Here is a 22,665-nt window from a genome sequence, read left to right as displayed (position 1 = left end):
TGTGGAGGTGTCGAATCCAGTACAAACATTTTGACTATTCGGTTGAATCTCTTCAGGTTTAAGGATACTATCCAGAATTTCCAGTTCTGAAGAGTTCTGCTCTTCACATAGTCCTCAAACTTCTCCCTCATGTGATCAAAGCGATGGCGTGTGACGGGAACCCCAGTGTCAGGAAGCTGTTCCTGGCACAAGCTGAAATAAATAGTGGGCATCTTTTACAGAGTATAAGCAGGCCTACATGCACATTTTTGTGCTCCCTTTCACATATATATGTACATTGAAATAGCCTGGCTATGAAGCAGCAGTTTATCCAAACGTAATACTTTTAAATAGTAAAAAGAAATTGGTTCCCAATATTTCTTTTTTATGAACACTTGATCACAACAAGCGTACCTTATAGATGTATTAAGCTCCTCAATCTCCTCTCGTAGTCTCTTGGTCTCTTCCTGCATCTGTTGTCTCTCTAGTTGTAGTTTGCCTATGTAATCAACTGTCTTTTGAAGTGTTGCAGCATTACTGATCTGAAAACACAGAAACGGGAAGTTGATGCTGTTTAAGGGCCAAAATTAAACAATTACATTATTTTTCAATATTAAAGAGGCCATATGATGCTTTTTAATGTGTTCCTTTTCCTTTAGTGTGCAATGTGTCTGTTTGTACATGCAGATAAGATCTGCAAAGTTACAAAGCTCATTGTGTTTCACAAATTGATTATATCTAACAGAGAACACTGTTTCAGAACTGCCAAAAACACCTTGATTGAAGCCCAGATTACTTCTGCATGTCTGTGTCACAATGGCAAAGTTTCAGAAGTGACAACCGCAGTTAAATGTGGGAGTAAAGCCCAATTTATACCTCTGCGTCGACTGTACGCCATAGTTACGTCATAGGCTGTGTGTAGCACGCGTAGCCTGGCGTGCACCTCTCCACAAATGTAACAGCGCGTCAATTCTACGAGGACCGCAAGCGCTGTGATTGGTCTGCCAGAACCCCTCCCTCAGGTCAATAAATACATTTTTAAAATCTGCAATAGGAGTGTGTGTGTGTTTGTGTGTGTGTGTGTCCAGAAATAGAATGATAGTTTTAATCCTTACATCTGCTATATACAGTGGGGAGAACAAGTATTTGATACACTGACGATTTTGCAGGTTTTCCTACTTATAAAGCATGTAGAAGTCTGTAATTTTTATCATAGGTACACTTCAACTGTGAGAGAAGAAAATCCAGAAAATCACATTGTATGATTTTTAAATAATACAATAAATAATGATTAAAAAAAATAATAATAATAATTTGCATTTTATTGCATGACATAAGTATTTGATTACCTACAAACCAGTAAGAATTCCGACTCTCACAGACCTGTTAGTTTTTCTTTAAGAAGCCCTCCTGTTCTCCACTCACCTGTTTGAACTTGTTACCTGTATGAAAGACACCTGTCCACACACTCAATCAAACAGACTCCAACCTCTCCACAATGGCCAAGACCAGAGCGCTGTGTAAGGACATCAGGGATAAAATTGTAGACCTGCACAAGGCTGGGATGGGCTACAGGACAATAGGCAAGCAGCTTGGTGAAAAGGCAACAACTGTTGCCGCAATTATTCGAAAATGGAAGAAGTTCAAGATGACGGTAAATCTCCCTCTGTCTGGGGCACCATCCAATATCTCATCTCGTGGGGCATCAATGATCATGAGGAAGGGGAGGGATCAGCCCAGAACCACACGGCAGGACCTGGTCAATGACCTGAAGAGAGCTGGGACCACAGTCTCAAAGAAAACCATTAGTAACACACTACGCCGTCATGGATTAAAATCCTGCAGCGCACGCAAGGTCCCCCTGCTCAAGCCTGCACATGTCCAGGCCCGTCTGAAGTTTGCCAATGACCATCTGGATGATCCAGAGGAGAAATGGGAGAAGGTCATGTGGTCTGATGAGACGAAAAATAGAGCTTTTTGGTCTAAACTCCACTCGCCGTGTTTGGAGGAAGAAGAAGAATGAGTACAACCCAAAGAACACCATCCCAACCGTGAAGCATGGGGGTGGAAACATCATTCTTTGGGGATGCTTTTCTGCAAAGAGAACAGGACGACTGCACCGTATTGAGGGGAGGATGGATGGGGCCATGTATCGCGAGATCTTGGCCAACAACCTCCTTCCTCTCAGAGTAAGAGCATTGAAGACGGGTCGTGGCTGGGTCTTCCAGCATGACCACGATCCGAAACACACAGCCAGGGCAACTAAGGAGTGGCTCCGTAAGAAGCATCGCAAGGTCCTGCAGTGGCCTAGCCAGTCTCCAGAACTGAACCCAATAGAAAATCTTTGGAGGGAGCTGAAAGTCTGTATTGCCCAGCGACAGCCCCGAAACCTGAAGGATCTGGAGAAGGTCTGTATGGAGGAGTGGGCCAAAATCCCTCCTGCAGTGTGTGCAAACCTGGTCAAGATCTACAGGAAACGGATGATCTCTTTAATTGTAAACAAAGGTTTCTGTACCAAATATTAAGTTCTGCTTTTCTGATGTGTCAAATACTCATGTCATGCAATACAATGCAAATTAATTACTTAAAAATCATACAATGTGATTTTCTGGATTTTTGTTTTAGATTCCGTCAGTCACAGTTGAAGTGTACCTATGATGAAAATTACAGACTTCTACATGCTTTGTAAGTGGGTAAACCTGCAAAATCGGCAGTGTATCAAATACTTGTTCTCCCCACTGTATCTCTCTTATCATACGTCATTAACAACAAGTTGTTCAGTTCTGTACACACTGTGTAGAACTTTTGTAAATGCATTTTGTTCATTCGGTTGTCACTCCCATAAATGACTAAGGATTAAGGATTAAAAGGTGAATTGACAACCGAATTCAGCTGCAGTGTGTACGTGGCCAATGTCATATATTAGCAAAGCCATACACACTCTGAAATTTTTTACTCAAGTTGTTTCCGATCGATCTGCTTTACCATTCACATGTTCAGAATCTGACTCGAACTGATGTGGCAAAAACCAACAACATTATAAACTGTTTTGTGTTTACAATTGCTTAAGAAGCCTTGGAATCTGAAGCTCTATGGTGGGGGAGGTTACATTTTCAAAACACACTAGAGGACTTTGGCCAATCACAACGCACTGGGTCAGCTGGCCAATCAAAGCACTCTGGGCTTTTTTGGAAGAAGGGGCTTTCTAGAAATCAGTGTTTAAGACAGACTGGGAATAGAGGTTCTGCAATGTACAGTATGTGAAAAATATATATTTATATATTTTTTACATTAAATCATGTTAACCTATTCTAGTACACCCAAAAAACATAATTATGACCTTTTGTGGCTTCTTTACATATGGCTTCTTTAAAATACTTTCTCCCACTAAACAGACAAGCAAATTACATGCTCTATAATAAAAAGAATTTGGATTTTGAGTAAGATGTATGCAGATTTACATTTGATTGAGACTTGAGAGTTGGCACAAGATTAGACAATGTCTTAAAGCAGACATTTATGGTAAACCGCCTCTTCTGCTCCGCAGATATGTGAGTTACTCTGCGACTCTGTCAAAGCACAAGACAAAAAAATTACAAACATGGAAAAAAAACAACAACAGAGAAATTGGTAGAGATTTTAATATTTAAAACATCAAAATTGGTGACAATTATGCTCAATTGGCCAATTAAGAGTTGTTAGTTCACCCACACACAAAAAACGACTTCCTTTTTTGGTGAACTGAGTAAATCTGTAAAATTTCAATATAAGAAAAATGTACTATCATTTATTGTGCAAATAAATGTTTGCATTTCAAACATTCTGCTTTGAAAATGTATGTAAATTAACCTTTTGAATTTCAGGATACATCGCATCAATGTACAGTTAGACAACATTAGTAAAGTGTAATCTCATTAACCATACCTTACAGGTTTCATTTTTGCTCATGCCTCCACTGGTGTTGAGAGGTGACTGGGGGCTAGGTACCTGTTCTGGTCCCAATGGTGACCCTTGACCTGAGATCCGTCCGTCGTGCGCTAAAGGAAAAAAAAAACCTTGCTCAGAACCCTAAATTTAGTGAATCTCAAACAGAATAATGACAAAAACACAAAGCAATTTCAGCATATATTGAAAGTGACTGGGGTGAATTGAACCTGCACTGGCGGACTGTACTGATGTCTTCTTGTTGGACACAGTTGTGGCGGTTTCCTCTTTGGGTACGATTAGTTGGGGAGACTTCTGTGTCTGAGGAAGAATATGAAAACCAGCAGAACCCTGCAAAGCAGTGTAATTTTTTATTGCAATTTTGCATTGCTTGAGGCCAAAATGAATGATTATTTACAAGGGTTGGGCAAAATTCAAAATTAAGAATTGGCTCCATTTTCAATTCATGAATCAGAAATGGAACAAACCACAACATATATGATTCTGAACTGGAATGATAGGAAGATGAATTTAGTGAATTGAAATTCAAAGAAACTGAAGTCACACTCCAGAAAATGAAAGTTTAGTTGTTGTTTTTTTAGGTTAAATTGATCATAAATTACAGTAAAGACATTCAGTGTGACAAAAGGTTTCTATTCCAAATACATGCTGTTCTTCTCAAAGAATCCAGAATTTGTATCATGATTTAGCCAATTTTTTTGGCAAAAAATGTTTCAGCAAATCGGCCAATTAGAATGATTTCTGAAGGATCATGTGGCACATAAGACCGGAGTATTGATGCTGTTTTTTTTTTACCATTATAGAAATAAATTACATTTTAAAAAATATATTAAAATAGAATATAGTTATTTTAAATTGTAATAATATTTCATGATACGGTTTTACTGTATTTTTTATCAAATAAAGTCAGCCTTGATGAGCAGAAGAGACTTTCAAAATTATTTTTAAAACTTAAACTTTTGAACAGCAGTGTATACATGTCGCATACATGATAATGTTGTTTGATTAGATTACACTGAAAAATGTATACAAATAATTAATAGCCATTACATACACTTCTTTAAATTTCATTCAATTTGAATTATAATTCTGCATCCTGCTTGGTAAATTTGGTAACACTTTACAATAAGGTTTCATCAGTTAACTACTTTAGTTAACATGAAATGAGGATGAACAATACTTTTACACCATTTCTTAATCTTAGTAAATGTTAATTTCAACATTTACTTTTATTGCAACATTTATTTGTTAACATTAGTTAATGCACTGAACTAACATGAACGACTGTATTTTTATTAACTAACATTAACAAATATTAATAAATGCTGTGACAAATGTATTACTCATTGTTAGTTCATGTTAGTTATTAATACATTAAGTAATGTTAACAAATGAGACCTTATTTGTTAAGTCTTACCAAAAGTTTCTTTAAATCAATTCTGAATGATACCACAACCCTGTTATATAGACCAAAGTGCATCCGGAAAGTATTCACAGCGCTTAACTTTTTCCACATTTTGTTATGTTACAGCCTTATTCCAAAATTGATTAAATTAATTATTTTTCTCAAAACTCTGCAAACAATACCCATAATGATAATGTGAAAGAAGTTTGTTTGAAATCTTTGCACATTTAAAAAAGAAAAAAAAAAGAAAAAAATCACATGTACAGAAGTATTCACAGCCTTTGCCATGACACTTAAAATGGAGCTCAGGTGCTCCTGTTTCCACGGATCATCCTTGAGATGTTTCTACAACTTGATTGGAGTCCACCTGTGGTAAATTCAATTGATTGGACCTGATTTGGAAAGGCACACACCTGTCTATATAAGGTCCCACAGTTAACAGTGCATGTCAGAGCACAAACCATCCATGAAGTCCAAGGAATTGTCTGTAGACCTCCGAGACAGGATTGTATCGAGGCACAGATCTGGGGATGGGTACAGAAACATTTCTGCAGCATTGAAGGTCCCAATGAGCACAGTGGCCTCCATCATCCGTAAATGGAAAAAGTTTGGAACCACCAGGACTCTTCCTAGAGCTGGCCGCCTGACCAAACTGAGTGATCGGGGAAGAAGGGCCTTAGTCAGAGAGGTGACCAGGAACCCGATGGTCACTCTGACAAAGCTCCAGTGTTTCCCTGTGGAGAGAGAAGAACCTTCCAGAATAACAACCATCTCTGCAGCTCTCCACCAATCAGGCCTGTATGGTAGAGTGGCCAGACGGAAGCCACTCCTCAGTAAAAGGCACGTGACAGCCCACCTGGAGTTTGCCAAATGGCACCTGAAGGACTCTCAGACCATGAGAAACAAAATTCCCTGGTCTGATGAAACAAAGATTGAACTCTTTGGCCTGAATGGCAAGCGTCATGTCTGGAGGAAACCAGGCACCGCTCATGACCCAGCCAATACCATCCCTACAGTGAAGCGGTGGTGGCAGCATCATGCTGTGGGGATGTTTTTCAGCGACAGGAACTGGGAAACTAGTCAGGATCGAGGGAAATATGAATGCAGCAATGTACAGAGACATCCTTGATGAAAACCTGCTCCAGAGCGCTCTGGACCACAGACTCCGGTGAAGGTTCATCTTCCAACAGGACAACGATCCTAAGCACACAGCCAAGATAACAAAGGAGTGGCTACGGGACAACTCTGTGAATGTCCTTGAGTGGCCAGAGAGAGCCCAGACCTGAACCCGATTGAACATCTCTTAAAATGGCTCTGCACCGACGCTCCCCATCCAACCTGATGGAGCTTGAGAGGTCCTGCAAAGAAGAATGGGAGAAATTGCCCAAAAATAGGTGTACTAAACTTGTAGCATCTTACTCAAAAAGACTTGAGGCGGTAATTGGTGCCAAAGGTGCTTCAAGTATTTAGCAAAGACTGTGTATACTTATATACATGGGATGTTTTTCTTTTTAATACATTTTCACAGATTTCAAACAAACTTCTTTCACATTGTCATTACGGGGTATTGTTTGTAGAATTTTGAGGACAATAATGAATTTAATCCATTTTGGAATAAGGCTGTAACATAACAAAATGTGGAAAAAGTGAAGCACTGTGAATACATTCCGGATGCACTGTACCTATTGTAAAACATGATAGGACATGAAGGGTGAAAAGCTTACACAAGGAATACTGGAGGAGGCAATGACCATACCAGTGGTGGGGACAACATCAGTGTTGAGAGGGGACGAGGTAACAATGACAGCACTGGTGGGACCTGGGGATGGTTATGATGGGATATGTACATGATGAGAACACATTTCAGCATTGGCAATGCGGTTGATTTTTAGCCTACTATCAGTTTTTGGATGATTTTTGGGGATCCATTGTAGTTAGGGATGTAACGATTCAGTCTGAGCCAGTTGAAAATCGATACAAATGTGTGACGATTCAAGTCGGTTGAGATGTTAAACGAATCGCAATACACGTTTTAAACAGCAGGGACACTGAAACCATATACTATCACCTCACTTTACAGGCAGGATAGCAACGAGCAAGTTGTAGCTATAGCGTTACAGACTGTGCGTGCACTGGCGCAAAGAAGAGTGAAATAACCAAATGTTTTCAGTTCATTAATATTGAAGTTGGGCGCGAGCGCACCCGTGTAAACGCGCCTTCAAACAGAAGCATGGCGACGGCAAGCGCGCAGTTTACGTTGACTCAAATTGGAGGTGTGGTGGCATTTTGACTTTCCGAATACTAATAATCAGAATTCCGTCTGCATGTAAAAGATAACAGGCCAAACCACACTGACCGGCGGATTTGCAGCCCCACTCGAGGCACCGAGGACGATTGCCACGAAGATTACAAGGTGCATCAGTGTTTTCACAGTGAAAGATGGGCTGTAGTAAATTAATTCCAGGCCCTTCCTCATCAAGAGAAAGACCAGCACGAGGATGTGTTCACAGACTGAAGGAGAAATCTGTGCTGTTTCAGATGCAGAACCAGGAGTTGCATTTATCTTACCATCTCGTCCTGTTTTTCTAACTCTTGCAAGTGTAATGATACAAATTATAATTAAAATCTTGCCTTTATAACAATGTGAAACCCCTGTCACTGTTGTACTTAAATTTGTACCTAGTCTTTTTATTTCTGCTGTTCCTCAGTGCAGGATGAGGGTGAAGAAGCCGAAACACCACTGGAAGATCTCCTTGAAGGGACTTTTTGAGAATTTGTTTTAAAATTTCAACCGAGTTATTATTCGACATAAAATATATATTTAAATTTTACAAAGAAATATGCAATTTTGTCTGAGAAATAAAAGGACACTTATTTTATAATTTGTCTGAAATCTCATTTTATTGAAATCAGGGCTTAAAAACGGAAAAAAATATCAATCGGTTCACTCCGAGCAGAATCGATATTATAGCGTTTCCGTTTTTGCGTTCCTCAATAAACATTACTGTTCCGAAAACGGTTTGATTTGAAAAAATACCGGTTAATAACATTATTTTAATTTAGCCTATACTTTAAACAAATATGTATAAATAGACTTATTTTTCACTCAATAATAATATAACGCATGGTAATTAAACTTGAATATTTATTTCATAACATTTTTAAAACCACAACAGAAATACATGCATTAATTACAAAGCATAGCGGACCTGTTTTAATGGAGCGTTAGACAATCGAAAGTGGCTCTTATGCCTAATTCTTTTCAGAAGAGTGATAACATTCTTTGTACATAACTTTTTTTCAACACGACTTGTTTTAAAAATTGCATGAATAAAGAATAAATAAACTGGATAACCATTGCTCTTTTAATGCACCGTCAACTGCTAATTTCAAAGCAAACACTGCGCAACACTGCATCACATAATCAAATTCAGTCAGCTAATAAAGCTTGATCATTTAATGCAATAGAACATTACCATTTAATACGAAGCATCAACCGTCTATATAGAAAACATTGACCTGTCCTGTATTGGCAATCTGAAAGACTATAGGAAAAATGTTTGATAGATGCTATAGCCTACTTGGATAGGCTTAAACGGAATCCATAAACTAGCCTAGATCAGTCTATTTGAGCTTAAAGTCCGTACTGCTTATTTAAACGTTCGAAAAGAATGTCCTCCAATACCTGCACATTCATTGTAGACCTCAGTGGGGAAAGAAATGTACTTGAGGCATGAAAATGCGCGCTCTACACTGACTTGCGTTACCGGTAGATTCATAGATGACTGGTGCGCGGGCATTTCACTCACGCTTGATCCGTCAACGTCACACACTGTACTACTCAATTCATGATTGGTCACTGCCAAATTAAAATATTAAAAGAACGATAAAATAACGTTATTAACCGGTTAATGGTCATTTCAAATTAACGTTTCTGTTCAGAACGATTCAAATTTATTTTGATTTAGTTTTCGTTTTTGTTCCTCTTAAAATTTCGTTCGTTTCCGGTTTTCGTTTTCGTTCCTTGAACCGGTTCAGAGCCCTGGTTGAAATTAGTATCCCGAATCGTATCTCATCGTGAGTTGAGTGAATCGTTACATCCCTAACTGTAGCTGTTGAAGATAATAGAACTAATAGAAAAAGTGTGAATTTTTACCATTGCACCTTAGTGGCAGATCAGCAGCTTGAGGAATGTTTGCAGTAAATATGTGTTTTTGAATTAAAATATTCAAAATCACAATTGAGTGTCCATCACTGTACGGCACAAAGTCATTTTAAAATGGTAAAAAATGGTTAAAAACAGTTTAAAAAAAACCTTTCATTGGTTAATGGTTAGTTCCTTTACTTTACACAGTGAAAAACTGATAGATCTAATAAAGACATTTCATGTAATTTTACAATGAAATACGGTTAAATGTTCTTTTTTTACTTCAGAGAACTGTACAGTTCAGAGAACACTAATTTTAATGTTTTCATTTCTGTAAAGCACTTTGGGGCAACAACTTTTGTTTAAAAATGTGCTATATAAATAAAAATGCTTGCTTGCTTGTATAAGTTATCTTATAATTTACAGCGAACATTTCCAGAATTCTGTGTGACCAGTCACATTTGATCTTTTTCATTGAAAACCTTGTTTCTTCTAAGTTTTTTGTTATCATTTACGTATGTTAGGGTTTTATTACACCTTATGTTGTTAAATTATTGCATTATTTTAGTGCTGTGTGTTAACATGATGGTGTTTTGTATTTGTGTGCATGACACCGCACAGTGCGCACACCTTCTATATATTAGTATTTACTTTGAACTTTGATTCATGTAGATGTCAGTATATTTTAAAAGTAAAAAATAGATTTTAGTATATTAACTCTTTCCCCGCCATTGAGGGAATTTTCTGGCTACAGAATCTCCAGATCAAAAGACGACCTTGCAACCACAACTGCCGCTTGGTCCCCTAAATGTATCTTTTTTGTGTGTGCGTGTGTGAGCATGTTACAAAATCTGCGTTGAGGAGAGACACAAACCTGTGAGTATGAGTTGAGAGGATGGCAGTGGATTGGCCGGGACAATCTGTCTCTGTGGGTGTCTGGCCTTTTTGCTAGAAACAGGAGGCAGAATGGATTTGGGCAAGGCAAAGTTGACTGGCTGTGAGTTCAGTGAGACAGAGGTAGAAGCCGCAGGCTGTGGAGATTGTGCAGCAGGCAGCTCAAAGCTTGACCTGCGACTGAAGGTAGTGGCTGCATCGGTGGGAGTTACTGTGGAAGGGGCGGAGTGTGTTATTACAGATGGAGGTGGGATGCTTGGGGAGGGCTGAGGAACTGTAGTGCCTGTAGAAACACCTTCACACTGGAGAGGTTGTGAAGCTGGTGGGAGAGGCGGAGCTGGTGGTGGCAGGAGAGATGGGACGGAGGGTGTCACTTGCTCGGTGAAAAGAGGCATGTAGGTTTGTTGGTAGGATGGGCCAACAGCATTACCATTGTCCTGGTTGGTGACTGAGAGATGGCTGGGCAGTGGAGCAGACGGGATGAGGCGGTAGTCCAGTGGAAGAGAGGGAAGCGGCATGGATGACAGCAAGGGATTCTAGCAAACAACAGATATGAATATCAGCACAATGCAGTCTTTTCTGCCTTTGCTGGGTGCACATCATAGTTTGAGCAAGACAAGTACTAAACCTAACAAGTAGGGTAACAAGTAAATCATAGGGTAATTTTCATTTTTAGGTGAACTATCCCTTTAATATGTGCGTTATAAGTACTAATAAACAGCCAATATCCAAGTAATATGCATGCTAATAAGCAACTAGTAAATAGTGACAACTGGACCCTAAACTAAAGTGTTACCCTTATTTTTTATGATACTAATGGGTTACAATGACACTGCAGATTTCTGTAATTAACATGAAGCAACTGTGCATCTGTGGTGGAGGAAAGGAAGTGCATACGAAACAGGAAGAACTTGCAGCCCTACAAATCTGTGTATGCATGTTCAGGGTTGTTACCTGTGTTTGGGAGCCGCTGCTGGTTAAGGGGGTGACTTGTGGAGCAGTGGGGGAAGTGAAGGGGAAGGCTGGCTGACGCAGGGTGTGAAACAAATCTAGTTGGGAAAACAAAAAAGACCTTTGATCCAATGAGTTAACTCTAAAACTACTCTGACAGATTAAGTGAATTTGTAGTAAATTAATTGAATTTCTGACTGATTTATGACTTTGATGAAGAATGTTCGACAAAATTGTTTGATTGATTCATGAATTCAAAATGAGTGATTTAGTCACAAAATCAGATATTACCAGTTGCCAGTATAAGATGATAGGACTGGGTTGACTATGGATTTCTCAATTTCAATTTTAATTAATCATAATTTAATTAATTGCAAAAAGATTTGTGCTTTGTTACTAGTAATATGAAACAAAGTAAATTTTATAACAAAATTCAAACAATAAATACCATTTTGGCATAATGTGGCGCGACAGATTCCTGTAGTGCTTCAGTTCAAGCAGCACATGAACCGATCATCTCTTCCTCTTTACTTCTAATTATAGCATGAAATAAACATGAATCAGAATGTATGTTGAAAGATACAGTACAGCTTACTGAATTGTATCATGTCTCCTGTTATCACTCAGTCAGTGTTTTAACGGCGGAAAGACATCAATAAAACAGTTTTGAACTATCTTTCATGGAACATTACATTTAAGAGCCATTCAATGTCCATAGCTTGAACAAATATAAACTCTTTGGTAAATAAATTGTATGTTTTATATTACATAATCATATTTTTACTTGACCTGTTCTTCAATATTTAATCTATGTTTGAATAAATCTGTCATTTTTATTTAAGACAGACACTGTTTAAATGTTTATATTTCAAAATTATATAATTACAAAAGTTTTGTAACATAGTATCATAAAAACTGGTTCCGGAAGTAAAAAAAACATATTTTAACAATAATTTATAAACCTTTAAAAGACAGCTTTAATGTGGGCTATGAGGTTGTCAATCCATAGAATTTGCGGTTACACTTTATTTAAAAGGTGACATAGTTACATTGTACCCACTCAAATAAGTACTGAGTAAAATGAATTAGCTATATGTACTTACTATAGAGTTATAGCTGGGGTTTGGTTTAGGGTTAGTTAATTGTAATTTAGTATTTATTACTATAAAAAGTACATGTGCAACTACGTCTCGCTAAAATAAAGTGTTACCATATTTGTTCGGTAACTTAGTTTTAAAATAATCGTGCTTAACAGCAGAATTCGAGGTGAAAAACTACATTAACCATGATGATGCGCAGAAATTTCCACCAATCAGAATTGAAGCAAGAAAAATTTGTCAAAAGATCTCTTTTGCTCCGCCCACTCCCATTAAACACAGCGAATGACGTAATCGAGTCTGTCAAAATACTAAATATATATGCATATTTTGCAATAAACTTAAAATATTGTTTTTACACATATAATCAATTTTTAAATGAATAGTTTTATATTTCTCCATTTTTAATTTGATTATGCTGTTTGCAATGCTTGATGGGATTTTAGTTCTTCTTGTACCTTAACCCTCAGAGCCCGACGGCATCGCCCACGACGTCACACGGCACCTCCGATAAATATCTATATTATTTCATGAAACTTTTATCGATTTTCTTACCGTTTTTTCCAGCAGAAAGCTAACGAGCTAGCCATCACGGGGGTGTCTTTGGTGTCTTTGTAGCCTTTACAGAAGGTTTTCTATCCAGCCTGGAACATGTGCATCTTTTTGGAGTTGTTCAGCAATAAATCAAAATGCTTACATCCAAGATATATCCACTTGATGTCCATAATTTATAAATTTTCCGTCATTTTTGCCGCTAGCGCGATGCTAGCTGCCATTTTGGATGAGGGTTTGACCAATGACAGGCTGATCCGTCATCCACGTTGGTGTGCGTCATTACGCATTACCACAGCTCTGTTATTGTGGAGAGAGAGAGGCGCATGGCTAGTGTTGAGGAGAGAGAGAGAGAGACGCGCTGCAGTTTTGTGGAGAAAGTTTGAGGAAAAAGTTTGAGAAGAAAGTTTGTGGAGAAGTTCCTGATAGGAACTGTTTTGAGGCTTGGCACCAGTAAATATCCAAAATCCAAAGAGGCCAAAAGCGCCTGGACTTTTTTTGGAAAAATGTAAATAGTTTTGGTTCTGTATAAGTTATCATGTTTATTCCTGAGTTCCAGGACTCCAAAGACTTGAACAAACTGTTTTCCAGAGGAAATATGCTTAGCTTTTATTTATTTGTGTGTGTTTTCAATAAATATTTGAGTGATTCAATTTCCGTTTTATGTTTTCATTTGTCTTTATGGTCCCATAACTTATTTTACATTCAGGTGACATCAATGCAACACAAAAATACTGACAGTGCAGCTTGTCTTGAAAAAAAAGAGGTGTGTCAATTGTCTGTGCACAACAGGGTTGATGTTTTACAAGCTTTTTTAGTAAATAACACCAGGCGGAAAATTAATTGTAAAAATACCCTTAGGTCTTAAAGGGTTAAAGGGAAGTTCACCCAAAAATGAAAATTTGATGTTTATCTGCTTACCCTTGTTCAGTAGAACACACATGAAGATTTTTAACTCCAACCGTTGCAGTCTGTCAGTCGTATAAACACCACTATGTCCAACAGGACACTCACCGAAAGTGAATGTCCAACAGCCTTGAGCGCGCTCTCACTTCCGGTGAGTGAGGTCTGTACACAATCTGGCGTAGTTTACGCAAGCCTGATCGTGTACAGACCTCACTCACCAGAAGTGAGAGCACGCTCAAGGCTGTTGGACATAGTGGTGTATTAGAGGTAAAAAATTATATAAATACTGTTCGGTTTCTCGCACAAACCCATCGTTTCATGTCTTAAGACATCAATGTGTTGTCACGAGCCGCAGGGTTTAATTTGGATTTGTCTGTGCATGTTTTTTTTGCTACCATTCACATGCATTATACGACTGTCAGACGGCAACGGTTGGAGTTAAAAATCTTCATTTGTGTTCTACTGAAGAAACAAAGTCACCTATATTTTGGATGCCCTGGGGGTAAGCAGATAAACATCAAATTTGGGTGAACTATCCCTTTACTACTTTAGGCTGATTTTCAAATACTTTTTGCTTCAGATCAAAGTTTGCAATGTTGTGATTCACCTTGTAGCTGGTTGGCTTGGTTCATAAAATAACACTTTAATGAAGTGTTTCTGAAATCCCTATTGGAGAAAATCAATGGAAAAAAAATACTTCCGGCACCAAGGCCGCTGAAAGATTAGGCAGGCACTGTTGCAGTATACAACATTATTTGAGAGAGATTTTTCATCGAGAAAAATTGACATGTACTGTACCTGATAAACATCCAAATTAATTGATTTTGAATCTAAACGAGATTGAGATTCGAATTGAATTGCTAGCTAGTGAAACAAAATCGAATATTGAAACTTGTGTCAATACCCAGCCCTAGAAGATGCCAGGCCATAACTGCACAAACAACATTTCTTCATCAACTAGTCATGTTGTCAACAAGTCTATCATTAATCTGCAAGTTAACAAGAGGAATTGTGCTCGCACCTTGCAGAGGCTCAAAAGTGTCCATGAAGTCCAGATTGGGCTGCAGTGGGATGAGGCCTGGCTGGATCATATCTGCATTTCCTGCATGGGCTAAGAAGACAGAAAGGGGGCTTAGAGTCAGTTCATCTTACTCAAGAATAAATGCGTTAACAATGCCGACTTGACTGTCATTTCTCACCAATCTCCCTTGGATTGGGCCATGCTACAGGTTGATGAGAGGCCAGTGTGGAAAAGAGAGTGTCTGAGAATTCAGACATGAGCACGTCCATGTCAAAAAGGGAGTCCATCTCCATTGGAACAGGTGAATCACTACTCTTGCGGGACCTACGACGACCTCCCACACTGATATCCTCATCCTGGCAGAAGAGGACACGGTAGGTGTCTGGACACACTTCCCCAAAGAGCGAAAACTGTTCCTCCGCACCCTTTGGGAGGTCAAAATGCAACAAGCAGGCCAGGTCAACAGACACACTCAGGGTTCATGCAGAGAAAAATGCAAGCATCAAGAATGTGTATTAGCATGCACTGCCAGTCAAAAGTTAGGACACAACTGACTTTATGTTTCTTGTGATCTTTAATAGCACTTTCACCTAAAGGTTAAACCCGGGGTTCCTAAAATATTTTTGCCAGCCGAACTCCTTAGTCATAGCCTGAGGTCGTCATACTCAGATTCTAATCAGAATATGAGTCTGATTCTGCTCCATTGGGCTGTGATTATGTGGCGTGGTTGATCGACGCATAGTTGTCAATAGAACTCTACTGCACGCACGCTGGAAGAAGTAGAAGAAGAGTGTAAACGATCTTTACCGGTGTTGTGAACGAATTCAACCCAAGCGCTCCTTGGTGACGTGGATGATTACGTTATTGTTGTTCATCAGTCCATCATCGTATAAAGCCCGCCCTGACAATTTGATTGGTCTGAACAGCTCTGGTTCGAGCAAAGTTACTCCACAACGGATCAAGTGCAGATCGAACTTCCCGACCTCAAATGTTGTGGGCGGGGCTAAGATCGGCTGGCATCCAGGCTACCTTACGCCCGTTTCACACATACTCGTTTGCAGTGCGCATGCGGTGCGTATTCTTTTCCGTACCCATGTTAACGGATTACAGCTTTCACACTGCACGCGGATGCTGTCTGTCAGTCCGTTCCAGGTGCGGTGCATCTGCAGCAGTCCGGCGATCGTTTCTGTACCGAGTCTATTTTTTGCTGTGCTGCACAGCTGAATTAAAGGTCCTGTTCTTCGTGATCCCATTTTTCAAACTTTAGTTAGTGTGTAATGTTGCTGTTAGAGCATTTATAATACCTGTAGAATTATAAAGCTCAAAGTTCAATGCCAAGCGAGATATTTTATTTAACAGAAGTTCCCTTTCAAAGCCTACAGCGAACGGCTGATTAGGACAACATCCTGGTATTTCCTGCTTTAATTACGTCAGTAGAGCAGTATGTCGACTAACCTCCGCCCACAAGAACACGCGAAAAAAGGGGCGTGGTCTTGTTGCTCCCGCGTGGAGAATAGGAAGTGTTGCGTTCGGTTGCGTTCGTATAGTTTGTTTGTTGCCATGTCGTCGAGACGCTGTTATTTTCATCCCGGAGTCAAGTCACCTTTGTTTGGCTTTCCCAGGGACACTGTACTTAGAGATCATTGAGCGCATGCATCCCTGTTATGGTGAGAGGCGTGACCTTTCCGGTAACGTGCGCTCTGCGTGCGCTAAGCTGCTGTCCAATCACAACACGGGAACCGCTGGCACAATCAGAACTCGTTACGTGTTTCTGAAGGAGGGACTTCATAGAACAGGGAAATCTTTCGAGCCGTTTTGAGGACAGTGAAAACAGCAGTATACAGATAAGTAAATTGTGTGAAAAATACTGTGTTTTTTTACACGCGAAACATGAACACATATATATTGCACACTGTAAACACAATCAAAGCTTCAAAAAAACACGAAAAACGGGACCTTTAAAGTGACAGCACATTGTTCGCATTAAAATAAACATGTACTGACGCGGAAATTTTGTAATTTTACCACAGAGGGATATAATTTCAAATATACTCTGTTTCAAAGTCAACACATGGATTTTTTTTTTCTCGGGTAAAGCAAGGAAACGACACCTTACCTGGCATTTAGGTAAAACAATTAAAATAATGGATAGCACTCGTACGTTCTTGGAGGTGGAAAAACAAAGGTATTTATGACCTGCTTTTAAAAGGGTTTAAAAACGAAAGAAAAGACGAGAGTCGGCTGTTTTTGTATAGCCTATTGTACGTTTCTAATTTAAAATGTTTATAGGCTATAACCTATGTTTAAATGTTTTGCCACTTGTGTGAGCTAAATCTATATAAATATAAAGTAATGAATTGAATAAAACGTTGTTTAAATGTACTATGTTAAAACGTGACATCTATGAAAGTGTAAACAAAGATAATTGCAATTCTGACAAGCCATGTTCAGTAACAACTTTTGGATTTGAAATAAAAAAAATAATGAATAAATGCTGTGTTTGTGGTATACAGCCGCGGATCAGTTGCGTGCTGCAAACGCAGCATAAATGAAAGCACAACAGCACGTGCTGCTCCTGCACCGCATACGCACCGCAACACACACCGCATACGCACTGCAGACGGAGTATGTGTGAAACGGGCGTTAGTCATAAACAGGGCCTGACATTAACTCATTTGCTCAGCGGCCACTGTGGCTAGTGGTTTTCCAAAGTTACTAGCCACTCAGCATTTTCACTGGCCACAATTTTGACATTGAGTTGGAAAATCTCCAACAGAGATATTTTTAATGTTATCTCATAATTTTGCAGGTATATTAGGGTGCTGTCACTTTAAGACCTGACGCATGGATCCATTATACTGTTACATGCGTTCTTCTCAACTGTTTACGTTCACTTAAAACATAGCTGACTGTGTTTACGTGAAATCTGATCTATTTTTAGTGGCATTCAGTATAAGGATTTGACTGTTCATAGATTAGGTCAGGTGTCTCATTCTCTCTTGCGCTGCTGCTTCGCTAGCATCAGGAGTTAACACAGTTTGAGCCAGCGGCTTGTGTCTTAAGACAATTTACCCTCCTCCACTTCAGGTGAAGGTGGGGGAGAAAAGAGAATACTTCGAATGACCGCTCTGTTGCAAATCTATTGGCGTCACTCCAGTCATTCTCCATCTTTGTGAGTCAGACAGCTGTCAATCAATCCATCACTGCGGGTCTCAGGTGCACGCCGTCTCCGCTGGGCTCTGCCCACTTTTCCAACATTTTTCAAATATTGCCAGTGGGTGGAGTTAGGCTCTGAGCTGGGGTTGAGTTAAACAATATGAGGTGGGAGAAAAACTTGTGGGAATGCAATACTTTTACAAAAGAACAATGTTTTTTGCAAGTGAATACAAAAGTTTTGCGAGTGAACGCAAAAGCATTAAAATATAAATTTTCCTCCCATCTGATATTATATTTCCATTATGTCCCTTAAGTGGCTTCAGACTAAACTACAATATATAATCTATATTGTAATACATAATCGTAGCCATTCACAAATCCTTCGTTTTTTTTACTCCTCTGTCACATATAGATTTCTGTACTTGCTCGTCATTTCTTTACTAATTCTGAACATTTGCATTCTTGTTTGGATGAATTGCTGGTGTTATAAAATCTCAGCTAAATAAATATGAAATGCTGTCTTTCAAAAGTTTGCAACAAAAATGTATTTGGCACTTTTAAACCAAGATTCGTAACACTGACGTTCCAACTATCAAAAATCTCATGTGACGTTAAGACAGGCAGTGCTTTCTTACAAATCAACAACAAAGTTTGCGTAAAAAGTAACAGAAAACAATTGCAATAACGGCATGCATGTACACCCTTCTTACTTTGATGCAGAATTATTTTGAAGCAATGCTTTATCAACAATAGTGGAGAACATTCTAGAAATTACCTTGAGAAGGCTGGACAGGTCTTCATCCTTGTGCTTCTGTAACTATAAATTTTAATTTGTAAGAGCTCTCAAAGAAATCTTAGTAATTGGTGCATTCATGTTGTAAATATAAGCCATTTATAAATAACATCCGAGTTACACAGTACTGCAAGTAAATTCAGTGTAAGGGGAAAATAATCATACTCTTTTCTTGAAATATGTTCTCCATTTATGATATTCCCTGATGACGATTTCAATTCTCCTTTTCCAGTATTTGCCTTCTGTTGCTATTGCCTAGGAAACAGAACAATACGGTACCAAGAGAAAGTGATCAAACGCAAGAAATGAACGGTGCAAATTCTTCAAGGGAAAAAACAGGTATGCAGGTTTGAAAGACTATCTGTAGTCAAATGACACTCCAAACATGCTCACCTCTGTTGGTCGATGTACTCCCGAATCCATATTGCCATCCAATGGTGTGACAAAATGGCAAACAGGGTTCTGCCTCTTCTCTACATCTACAGGAAAGACAGGCATTGCAGACAGAAATCAACAAACTCCTGCATTTTAAAATTTCTAAAGCCGGGCGTACACGGTGCGATTTTTGATGTCGTACGAGCTTGAAGACGTTTTTTTTCACTCGTGTGGAAATCGCTGATCCTCGTATGGTCACGGCTCGCAGCGTGTGAGAGGAATTACGAGATGAGTCGAGCATGTTACGAGCACCTTACGACCTCCAGATCATTTTTAAACATGTTAAAAAAGTTTGGGGAGTCAGCCCCGATTTTCAACAGTGTATAGGCTGTTCCCTATTGTCAAATCATACACAACCACGTCACATAGTAGGCCAAATCTATGAGTAATACTAGGCTATAGCTACAACCCCATATCGTGTGCACATACATTGTCTCTCACACACACACACAGTCACAGACACACGCACTTTCTCTCTCTCTGGTTGTTTCTGTTGAAAGGAATGGCTGCTGTTCTCTGCTTTTCAACAAATCATTTGCACATAAATTATTTTTTCTTTCTTTTTCCTATAGAAAGCTATAGCTGCAACATTGAAGGATCCAGTGGGTGTGTCTCAGTCAGCTCCTGGTTCAGTAGTCAGGGCACTGAGCAGGTAATCAGTCAATGGGCTCACTCCCTGATCAGTGCCCTGACTACTGAACCAGGAGCTGACTGAGAAACCGAAAACGGCATGGTCGTGCCATGTACCAGCTGCTTTGACGCGATTATCCCGTTAACTGACTCATACTGTGTGCAATATCTCAAAACCTCCCGAGTGTTCGAACTCACGCAGTGTGTACGCCCGCCTTAAACAGTATGCATGGTTCATTGTTGATCTTACATTGCATATACCAGGCTCTCCAAATAGCATTGTTGAGGCGAATCTTGTCCCTCCACAGCAGCTTGAGGCCTTTGAAGTTCTTCCATTTTGGTGACACCAACCTTCCACTTATGGACACAGAACAAATGTGTGTTTGTTAGGGCTATCAGATCATGACATTTTTGGTGGTGATTAATTGTCTAAATATTTTAAATATTTTGATAATTATAATTTAAATATAAAGATAATTTATTTTGTATCCACTTTACTCCACTATTCACACTTGAATAGAACCGTCAACCTACAGTAATATTTTTTACTATTAGGTGGCCTTAACTATGTACTAAGATTAAATGCCTATGAAATACCTATGAAAAGACTACGAATTTACCAATTATATTTGGGAAAATGCCAACATTTACTGCTAATGAGTTTGAGGTATGGTTAGGTTTAGGAGTAAAGGCAGGGTTGGGATTATAGGGGTTCGAATTATTGGTAATAATGGGTTACAGTTAGGGGTAAAGTTAACAGTGTAACTACAAATGTTAATCAAATGCAAGTACTTTAAATATGATGCACCAAAATGTATGTATGGAAGTAAATTGTGTCAAATGATTAAGGCCACCTAATATAAAGTGTGACCATAATTGGTGTTATATACAAAAAATACTATGGCCATATCCTTAACTAATCACCTGATTTGTAAATTTGTTGTTAATTTTTTACCATTTGTCATGGTGTATCGCAATAATATTGCATCACAAGTTCAGTATCGTGATATGTATCGAATCGTGACATGAGGGTATCGTTACACCCCTACTAAACAGTGACTTTGTTGTTGTTCTTTTGAATGGGCAGTGTATATGACAAAGTTACTATACAATTTTTTTTCCCAAAAAATATGCATGTAAATTCTATCAATCAAATCATTAATAATACTAATAATTAGAATTAAAAAAAAGAAATATTAACCATTATGACTTTTGCCATAAGACCTGTGTTGTACTACAACAAAAAAATAAACAAAAAAAACCTGACATGCTAGTCTGTGCAACTACTCCACTTAGTTCAGACAAAACTAGACACGAGCAAGATCTGAAAAAGATAGCAGGGTCATGTGTTTTCTAGTCTATAAATCTAGACGCACACTAGCAGCAGCAAATGTAATTTGCAGCCAGGGTCGTCTAGCAACTCTCCGTTGGCTTGCGAGCTGGAAAAACCAAACTCTGGTCAGGCCGTGGGCGGGCTTAACATAATGACGGCAGAGTTGTGACGGTTCTGCGTGCTACTCATAAACAAAGAAGCTGGCGAACAGCGGTCTTTCGAATCGGCTTTAGCCGCGACTCTGGAAGACTTGGAGTTCAGCTTTTCTTTGAGAAAAGAACGGCACTGAAGTCATTCTTAAGAAAGGAAGATGTGTTCGGAGTTTTGCCGACCGGATACGGTAAAAGTTTAATCTATCATCTAGCGTTAGCTCCGCTTCACCTTCTTCTTTGCTCTGGTTGGTTGTGGCCCTCATGGCACTATCTAATTGCGTGCAGAGGGAATTTGAAAGACAACCGTTAAATCCCACCCCTCGGATTGAATCATAATTTAGTGTACTGTACTATAGACTATAGTTTTTTTTAGCTCATTTCCCAAACCTAAAACCTGTAAATGGTACTTTAGTAAATTCATCAAAACAAAGTCAACATTATATAATTCTATATAAATATATCAACACTGCAACGCATTTAAAACAGCATCATCAGAACATATCTATGTTTTAAGGTCCTTTCACACTGGACACGATTTTGACGCGCGATGGTTTTATTTTTTGATCAGCTGTTTGTGTAATGAGAGCTTTCACACCGAACTCGAATGTGCTGTGGCGAAAAAACTATGTTTATTTTTTTCGTTTCGATGTCGATTTTTTTTAACACTCACAGCGACAGAAAAGGCTTAAACCAATCACATACAAGGAAACAAAGGTGACGAAAGTCCAGTTGATGTCACTAGCCATTCAATCAACATTAACCTTTGCCAGGTGTCGCATTTCTCACAAGATTACAGCTGTAGTTGTGTTTACAGCTGTACAGATGCAGCTGTGTTTGCCCACTATAGGCTACAGATTACGATATTATAATCAATACATTGATTTTTTTTTTTTTAATCTAATTGTGTCCGCGACTATAGAAAGTGAATGTGTTTCCGTCAGTACGACTGTGGCACTTAAATATTTACATTGTGACTCAACTGGAAACAGCTGCTCCGGATCGAGCCGTTCCTGAAGAGTGTGTGTGTGTGTGTGTGTGTGTGTGTGTGTGTGTGTGTGTGTGTGTGTGTGTGTGTGTGTGTGTGGACTGGTAATCATCACGTTATGGGGACAAAATGTCCCCACAAAGATAGCAATATCCGAAATCCTCATCCTTGTGGGGACATTTTTAGGTCCCCATGAGGAAAACATCTTATAAATCAGACTAAGTGATGTTTTTTGAAAAACGTGTGTGTGTGTGTGTGTGTGTGTGTGTGTGTGTGTGTGTGTG

The 22,665-nt window shown here is 39.0% G+C and overlaps 1 protein-coding gene across 4 annotated transcripts in view; it reads right to left on the bottom strand.

Moving 5' to 3' along the window:
* Positions 1-22,665, bottom strand: part of mlxip (MLX interacting protein) — a 31,142-nt gene that overhangs the window by 5,709 nt on the left and 2,768 nt on the right. The window contains exons 2-16 of one of the 4 annotated variants that reach the window (XM_079815486.1): positions 20,162-20,268; positions 19,240-19,325; positions 19,012-19,101; positions 18,829-18,870; positions 15,076-15,322; positions 14,898-14,987; positions 11,325-11,419; positions 10,801-10,906; positions 10,351-10,424; positions 7,086-7,148; positions 4,134-4,254; positions 3,904-4,016; positions 3,441-3,548; positions 394-521; positions 69-192 (exon numbers count right to left, since the gene is read on the bottom strand). In XM_079815486.1, coding sequence (XP_079671612.1) covers positions 69-192; positions 394-521; positions 3,441-3,548; positions 3,904-4,016; positions 4,134-4,254; positions 7,086-7,148; positions 10,351-10,424; positions 10,801-10,906; positions 11,325-11,419; positions 14,898-14,987; positions 15,076-15,322; positions 18,829-18,870; positions 19,012-19,101; positions 19,240-19,325; positions 20,162-20,268 — 1,594 coding nt within the window. Of the gene's footprint in view, positions 1-68; positions 193-393; positions 522-3,440; positions 3,549-3,903; positions 4,017-4,133; positions 4,255-7,053; positions 7,149-10,350; positions 10,907-11,324; positions 11,420-14,897; positions 14,988-15,075; positions 15,323-18,828; positions 18,871-19,011; positions 19,102-19,239; positions 19,326-20,161; positions 20,269-22,665 lie in introns of all 4 variants that reach the window. The other 3 variants (XM_079815485.1, XM_079815487.1, XM_079815488.1) reach the window with 3 other exon arrangements.

The sequence above is a fragment of the Gobio gobio genome (genome assembly GCF_949357685.1).
Source record: "Gobio gobio genome assembly, chromosome: 4".
In the NCBI taxonomy this organism is placed as follows: Eukaryota; Metazoa; Chordata; class Actinopteri; order Cypriniformes; family Gobionidae; genus Gobio; species Gobio gobio.
The sequence above is the reverse complement of the archived record's forward strand: the minus strand, read 5'-3'. Positions and strand labels throughout refer to the sequence as shown.